We start from the raw sequence: 8,736 nt of genomic DNA, 5'->3' as shown, positions 1-8,736 counted from the left end.
GCATTCCAAAATATTAATTTTGTAAAACTTTATACAGCCAATCTGCTTATAGACTCTTCTTCAGGGAATTGTCTATGATACTTGACAGAGTTCTGCTATGGAAATATTATACAGTTCCCTAAAGAAGAGTTTGATTCAAAATACTTCAAATTTATACCATATTTTACAAGAACTGCTTTGCTTTTTCTGCGTTATGTTCTTGTTTTGAAGTTGACTGGTGCAGTTTTGCTTGGCTGGTTGATTTAAATGGCTTCTTTCCCTCCAACATACAGTAAGGTCCACATGAGGTAGTCTTGTGAACAGATTCTGCACTTATCCAGCATTTGGCAAGATTTATGACACTGTTGTGAAGGTGCTCAATGAACTGCAGAGACATTCAGGGCATAGTGATTCACAAGACCACTTTCCATGAGGAAGTCACTACAAAATGCTTGCAAGAATCACCTCACACTTGGAAGCAAGCCAATGCTCTCCTTGTCCAGGCTGTATAACATCTTTACACTTGAAATAAATGGAATTTTCCAAGGACTAAAATGACCCAATAAAGCATAGTGTTGCTCCTGAGATTTCAGCAGCAATACCAAACAAGAATGAACAAAGGGTTGGATCCAGTGTGGTGTAGTGGTTAAAGTGCTAGACTAGAACACAGGTTCTTGCCCCCACTCTGCCGTGAGGCTCACTATGTGGCTTTCGGCCATAACTCTCAGCATAACCTACCTCACAAGGTTATTGTGAGGATAAAAGGAGAGAAGGATTGTGTATCCAACCTTGGGCTCCTTGGCAAAAAGGTGGCATATAAGTGTAACAAATAGATAAATTGGATCTACTACCTTATGCCCCATCAATTTGAATGGTCCTACTGTAAATATTCCTAAATCAGTCATTGATCCAAGCCTAGACCCAACCCAAAGCAAGTTCAAGATCCAAAAGATCAAGATTACCAATTACCTATGGAGGTTGTGGGCTCTCCCACTCTAGAGGCCTTCAAGATGCAGCTGGACAGCCATCTGTCAGGGATGCTTTAAGGTGGAGTCCTGCATTGAGCAGGGAGCTGGACTCGATGGCCTTATAGGCCCCTTCCAACTCTACTATTTTTTGATTCTGTGGTCTAGATCCACCCCAAAGCATGCAGTGTTTCATGCTTGTAGATTGATAGCATTCTGATGTTTCAGTAAGTTATATTACTCAGCAAATATGCAGCCAAATGTTCTAGCGCCAGATAACTGGGTCCATTCATTGCTGATAAAATCCAATCAAAGCTGTCTGAGCTTTTCAGTTGTATATTTCCCTCCAATGAGAAAGCTGCTTCTCAGAACTATGCTTTCTTTGTTCCTTCTAACTGAAGGTAGTCAAGTACTACTCAGCACCAAAAGGCTAGAATTGCTTTAGACACTGAAAAGATCAGACACAAATAAATAGAAAAAATAACATTTTTATTTACAAAAAAATCCAAATATTGGATGCTGTAAACAAAATTCACAATCTGTTCCCTCTAGCACAGAAGCAAATGCTTTTGTTGGTTAAAAAGTGTCAGTTTTCCCATCTGCTCCTTTTTTCAACCTCCAGTGGAACCCAGATTCAAAAGTTCCCAAAAGATCAGTCAAGGGAGCAGTTTGATGCAACAGTATGCCTCACTGAAGACAAGTTATGTGGAATTCTGAAGGAGAACAAAATTGGCATCACTTCCCACAGACTGCAAGAGTTTGCGGAGCAACATCAAACCTGTCCTGAAGTCTGTAGGCTTTTCTGATGATAAACTAGATGCAATAACAGCAGACAGCAAAACCTGTTGATGAATTTTGGATTTTCTCCATTGCAAGGAAACCAGAAAGTTATAGCAAAAAAAAAAAAAAAAAGTGCTGAATATATCATTAGATATCTATATATTCTTTCTCCCTCCTTCTCTTCTTCCTTTGAACATTTTTTTTCTTACCATGAATTCTTTAAAGCTTTCTCTGAACTGATAAACAGCCTTCAATATAACACAATTCGCATATAAAGCATTTTACAACAGGTATTTTATAAGCTGTGCATGAAACTTTGTGCAATACCTAGCAGCAAATAAGTTTTAAAGCATTTAAATAAGAAGTTATGAAAACAAGTATCCCGCTTACATTTTTAGTTGACTCCTAGGTGTGTTTGTTTTTTGCTTCCTTTCAAAGATTTTCTTGTTTTGTTTTTGCATATTACAGATTACATATACAGTACAAATCCAGATATCTGAACTGAATGACCTGTGGCTGACAATGACATGTTTGGATAAATGAGAGTGATATTTACATAGGTGCAACAAGGGCATGCGATCACTTGGGATCCACACAGCAGACATGGACCAATGAGAGTTTCAGAATAACGAACATTAAACGGTTGCAGATTGTACTTATTTTAAAATAATCTGATATCCTTGTTCACTTCTCAACCCCCATTATACTTATCAGAACAAGTTTCGATCCATTCACAACTGAATCAACTGAAACACAAGCCATTTGAGTGTAACTGAGGCATCTTAAGCTACCATTGCACACACAAAAAAATTGCCTACTTTATTCTGCTGAATTAATAATACAGGATGCTAAAGGGTATTTTCTTGTTGTGACAGTACTAGTCTATTAAAATTGGAGGTGTCTGTGTAAACCCAAAAGGCCAATTAGTTTTGAAAATGTGCTCTTATTTTAGCTTCGACCTGGAATCTTGGCTTCTTTCCATCACTGACCCTCTTTGTTAAAACAGCCAGCCAGTTGCAACAAAGCCCCATGAATTTTACCCCTTGGGCATGTAGACAGGCTAAAGAAATCACTGGACTCTTGAAGGAGAAATAATATTTTGTTTTGTTTTAATGAAGTGAATCAAGCCCTACAGCATACAGCATAAAAGAATTTGCTGCTTGCCCTAAAATGTACCTAAAATTTGAAATAGGGGAGGGGGGAAACTTTGTAATCCTCAGACTAATGATAATGATTAAAAATAAAAATAAAAGATGGAAAACACTGCTCCAAAGGAAATACATAATGTATTATCAGCATTTTGTGGCTGAGGAACTGCCAAAGATCCCCAAACCCTTTTCAATAGTGGATGACTCATTTATTTGCAGCAAATAGCTGTGGTAAGAAAGGACATACCACGTTACCAGCTGATCCTATTTCCCCAGCCTTCAGCTTTGCTTCCGCCAGAAAGCCCTCTGGACAAATACAGGCTAAGCTCTGATTTTCACCAAGGGCATCTCTCTTAATTTGCTACTGTTGAGAATGGGCTGACAGAAACAAACATTTCATTTTTGCAACTGAAAACTGACCAAAATACATGTTCATTTTCTTTTATTTGAATAGCAGGCTGAGGCCAACAGGCCTCAGAAAGAGGGGAAGCAAGCGGGTGACTGGGGCAGGACAATGGTGGGTCATTTCCTGCAGAATCCTCAGGAAAGAGGCTTGAGTAAACAAATTGGGATTGTGTTAAACAGGCTTTTGTACGTTAAAAAAATGGTTAAAAACAGAAACATTTTGATCATTTAAAACGGGTAAAAAGAAAATACATTGCCAAATCCATTGGGACAAAAGGACACTAAACTGCCTGGTTAGCAACCTGCTAATCCCTCCACTTTAAATATGTTTTGTTGCTTTAACGTTGTGCAGCAACTGCTCCACTTGATTCTACAGTGGTGAGTGGCATTGGTTCTTTCCTCTTTAGAATGGTAACATTCAGCCCTTTTCTTGGCATTAAGACAACAGCATCTGGGTCACAATCCAACAGAACCTTTTAGACTATTTGAACCCATCGATTTTACGTTAATGGTCTTAATGGTACTTAACTCTTGGGCTAGGAGGTGCTCAAGGTGTTCCGTTAGATTTTGTTTGCCATTAAAGGACAGTGGCTGAAGGGGGTTGGGGGAAAGAAAGAGTTCAAACACTTCGGTCTGATGAGCACTACAGTGGTGGAGGAAAGAAATCCCAGTAAGGCTATTTCTCAGCTCTCCACTCATCTCTTGAGAGAAAATAAATTGAAATTATTTGTTTCAAATGCAAAAATGATTCATTTTAAATAATGTACAGTACTAAGCTGGAGAATGCAGTGTGACAACCAGATCAAAGATGTTTAATAGTTGCATAAAAATATAGATATATCATATAAATTTTAAACATACGTGCAACATTCTTCATAATTGTTAATTTCACATTTACTAACTTCTAGTGGTCTCGGAATGCATAGTGCATTCTGCTTGCTTTTTATAAAAAAATATTAATGAGTATTCAAATCACCAACTAAGACAATATCCTTTCACTGCCAAGGGAGCTACCTGTTTGAGCCACATTCCAATGGGTGCCTTATATACCATGGAGGTATGCAGTCACGGAACTAGTGAGTTAAGCGTTGAAACAGTACAATTCAGGAGAAGCAAAATGTTTGCCTAGATATTAAACTGCCATGGCTCACAAGTAACCCAGTGAATTATTTTGTCTGTTCTTTCAACCATATCATTTGAATCCCACCTTATTTAAGACTAGTTTGTTTATCCAGATTTTCTGGTGCGGGATAACAACTCTCTCTGCAAAGTGCCCACAGTATTATGATAACCTGTTGCAAACTGGAAAACACACCATATTTTATTTAAAACATTCCTTAAGATTGCTACATTTTCCTAGACCATATTTAAAATGTTGTGTGTATATATACATAGAACACATTTCACACACGCACATACACACAGCACATGCACACACACACGCACACACATACACAATAAGCACACACGCACACACGTACCTATGATAACATCACATCAATAATATAAACTTTATATAGGTATTTGCCAAGAAAAAAAAATAGGCATTTCCTCCACCATTTATTCACAAGCTTATTTTTAGTTTCTTGTGTCCCTGGATAAAAACAAAATGCAAGGTTAAACCACAAAACTATATTTTTCTCACTTCAAATTTTCTGAAGGCATCAGGCACTTTTGTTTAATGTGTGTGTGTACAAATATAGTAATATCTTTTTTTAATATAGTCTACTCTGTCCTCTTCTTTGCTTGGATAACATATCTGTGAAATCTTTGGTCCTGAAGCATATGTTGCTTGCTACAGCTGTTTTGCTTTTTTTTTCCACAGTCTTTTAAATGTGAAGCATGCATACAGCTGGAAATAATGGAATTTGCCATAATCCTTCTCTCTCTTCCCCCCCCCTCACCTTCCACTTTTAAAAATAACTGTACCCATCTACTGCCCTTTATTTGGAGCAAGCTATTTCTCTTAAAGCATTCTATGCAAGCAAGCTATACATTCTATGGGATCATTCCACTGACTGCACTTAACGCATGCCCCAAAGGCAGTAATTCCAAAATATATCTTATTCCAACTTATCTGTGCATTATGCCTTTAACTTTAAAAATCCTGAACATATATTTAGTTTTCCCCCACCCCGCTCGAATTCTCTCTCCATTCCCTGCTTTCCCCCCTCTCTCTTTTTGTTTTGTTGCAGATCCCATTTAAAAAATGAAGGCTTTCCAACTTTCACTATGCCATAGCTATGGGAGCAGGCACTGCCCACCCATATTGTCACCAAGCATTCCTCCCTGGTTTATTTCAAGGGATCTGTTTGCTTTCCATGACAGGCCTCGTGCTCTGGGGGTGGAATCCAATATGGTTTGCATTCTTTTCTAAATCATGCTCCATTACATTAAATAGAAGAACCAACAGCTTTCCTCAAGCTTAAAAGCTAGAGCAGACCACCATTGCACAAAAAACCACCCCATTTAAAAAAGGGGGGAGTGTTGCTCTCCCCCTTGATTTGCTTGATAGAAAACACGATCCCCACCAAGTCTACGAAAACTGTTAATTGCAGGGCAACCAAGTAGAGTACGTGTGTTGCTGACATGGGAACATTGGCTGAACTTGAGCGATATAGTAATTGCTGAAGTTGGCGTCTGCTACATAAGGAGCTGGCTGGTAGTAGCAAGTGACATTGGCCACATTGGGGATGATATTTTGCTCAGCTAGTACACGGATGGCCAGCATAGTGATAAGATTTAAAGTCTGTCTCCTCTCATGCCCCATCAGGCACACCGTGCTCTCATTCACCACACTGTGAAGTGTCATGAGATAGTCATACTTGCGGTCCTCCAGTCCCACAAAGTGGTTCTGCAAGTACGACTCCAACTTCCGCTGCTGTTCTCCGATGTCTGAGAAGTCAATGAAAAACCTTGAGCACATATATCTTTGAAGGGACTTGATCTCAGATTCAGAGGCAGCCCGGAAACCTCTTACTAGGAGATTGCAGTACTTCAGGAGACCACCTCCCCTGATCTCTTCAGGGTTTCTGGTAGCAATTACCTTGTTGCAAAGGTGATCAAAGGCTTCTTGGAAATCCCCATATACGCTCTCTCCAATGATAGTCGGGTGAAAAGTTTCAGTCATTGGGTTTTCTGAACATTCATAAAAAAGAAGGAGAGAGTCCAACTTGATCTGAAAAGAATCTACGCTGAACTCAAACTGCCTCCTCAGAGAGTCCACAAATTTCAGCTCCACATTTTTGCCACTGTTGTTAGACAAGGATATGAGACTCCATCGGTCTGAATCATTGCACACTTTCACCATTTTCTGCACATAGGCTTCCTACGGTTTGAAACACATAAAAAAGAAAAAGAAAGAAAGAAAGGGGGGAAAGGAGATCAGGAAACCAATAAAAGCACCTCCTCTTTGGAGCCTTCATTTACATTTGATCCCAGCTCCACCCTGCCCATGCTTGCAGCAGGGTAATTTACAGAGCCCAGGCGTAAGAAAGAGACACTGTAGACGGATTTAGCATGTGGTTTTGAAGACATGCAGCTGCAAAAGACCGAAGGGAGAGGGAATGCTCATAGCCTGGTGACTGTACAAAGGACATATTCTGTAAGGATTTTATTAAGACCTTTTTTCTTCCAAAGATATGAAATTGATCCACACCACACAAATATGCCTCCACCGTGCCAAAGAAGGGGCTCTTTTGGGAAGATCACAATGAAAATGCAGTATAACTACAAGAGTGATAAATATCAGATTATGATTCTTGTATTTTTAAAATCACTTGGTTAAACCACCCTTGAGGGGAAAAATGAATAAATACTCTTGGATCTTCCAAACGACTCTTAACCTTCCTAAGTTTTCCCTTCTCCAAACCATGGCAACTCTGGAAAATTAATAACTCAATTAAACCAAAGGTCTTTGATTTCTCCCTGAAATCAATCGGATAGAACAGCCCAGTCTAAGCTACTACTTGATTCAAGGCAATTTAGCTTCACTGAGGTTAATGAAGTCATTTCAGTGCCATAAAAGTGCTTACAGGTAAAGCAGTGACGGCAAGCACGCTTACTTGGAAGAAAGATCTGCGGAAATCAAGCTCTCAAAATACTTAAATAGATTGCAGAATAGTTATTAAGAGCAGTAACTTCAGCCCTCGCATCCCATTTGCAGCATAAGAAGATAGAAGAACACCATTTCCCTCTAGTGGTCCCATCCACAACCCAATTAAAATTGAAGTTACAGTAGTTAAGACAACTTACTCTAATGAAAAATCAGTGAAACTAATCAGCTTAAATCCAAGAACTTTGGTTTATCTGAGCTATGGATCAGGCTGTAAGTAAACGAATGTGGGCCTCTTTCCTGGCAAATAAGAATTAACTGACGATTAACATGTGTATATTCCCCACTCCCGCAGCCTTTAAGAATAGCTTAAACAAGCTATTCCAAATTAGTATTTCGATATGCTTAAAGGCCGAAGGGCTGGGTGTGCTCACGTGTCATTAGCAGCGGTGGGGGAGGGGGAGGATACCATTTTGCATTTTTACTGCAAGCAGAATTAAGGGCCAAGTTGCTGAGCGGCTGCATCGTCTCTACATTCTAGATCCCTCTCGCTGGGTACCGGCCCTTTTTGCAGAGCAGGGAAGAGCAAAGAGATCTCCGCCCAACCTGTTAGGAGCGTGTGGGTGAACTTTACCTTCAGGGTCAGCGGGGTGATCTTGTCCTTGTTAACGCCTTCCGGTAAGAAATCCAAAAGGCAGTCCAAGACGACGTCTTTGACCGTCTGGAACTCGACTTCGCCTTTCAGATCCGCGCAGAAGATGAGGTCCAAGTCCTTGTAACCCAGGCCGCTGTCCTGGTGCAAGACGTGGCTGGCGGCCGAGCCGTTGAGGCGCACATCTCGCACGCCGATGCGCTTCTCCTCCAGGCGGCTCCTCACCACCTTCACGATCTGCCGCGGCTGCATCTCCAGCGTAGGGAAGTTGCCCCTGCCGTGGATCGGGATGGTCTCGCTCAGGATACGGTCCAGGCGCTGCACTTGTTCCCAGCTCAGCACGTTGCAGCCGCTGCTCTCGCCGCAGCCCAGGCAGGGCTCCGGGCTGGCACCCCCGTCAGGGCTGCTGCTGCCGCTATCATCGCCACCACCGCCGCTGCTGAGTGCATTTTCCTCGTCTGCCATGGTCCAGAGCCGTGCGCAATTGGGTTTTTTGTTTTGTTTGTTTTTAAAAAACTATATAAAATAATAAAAAAGTCGTTCCCTTTTCTAGATTTCTTCCTCTTCCACTCCTAGCAGAAGGGGAAAAGATGCAAGCAAAAAGCCATCAGTGCAGTGCATTGTAGCCCATGATCAGGACAGCCATCCTCAAGCCACTTATCCATACTGAAGCCCGTATGGAGGTGAAGGGGTTTAAGGATCGCAGCCGCCAGTCTCTCCCCACCCTGCCACCCGGTTTTTATCCCCCTTCGT

General features: G+C 41.0%; 1 protein-coding gene across 1 annotated transcript; it reads right to left on the bottom strand.

The window, feature by feature from the left end:
* Nucleotides 1–1,416: 1,416 nt before the first annotated feature.
* On the bottom strand, nucleotides 1,417–8,427 carry TENT5A (terminal nucleotidyltransferase 5A; the record flags this gene model as incomplete). Its single annotated transcript, XM_063125468.1, has 2 exons — nucleotides 1,417–6,605; nucleotides 7,966–8,427. Coding segments are annotated over 2 exons (1,242 nt in total), but the record flags the coding sequence as incomplete, so codon positions are not given.
* Between the last annotated feature and the right edge of the window lie 309 nt (nucleotides 8,428–8,736).

The sequence above is a fragment of the Elgaria multicarinata genome, chromosome 4, assembly GCF_023053635.1.
Source record: "Elgaria multicarinata webbii isolate HBS135686 ecotype San Diego chromosome 4, rElgMul1.1.pri, whole genome shotgun sequence".
Lineage (NCBI taxonomy): Eukaryota > Metazoa > Chordata > Lepidosauria > Squamata > Anguidae > Elgaria > Elgaria multicarinata.
This window is presented reverse-complemented; position numbering and strand designations above follow the sequence as displayed.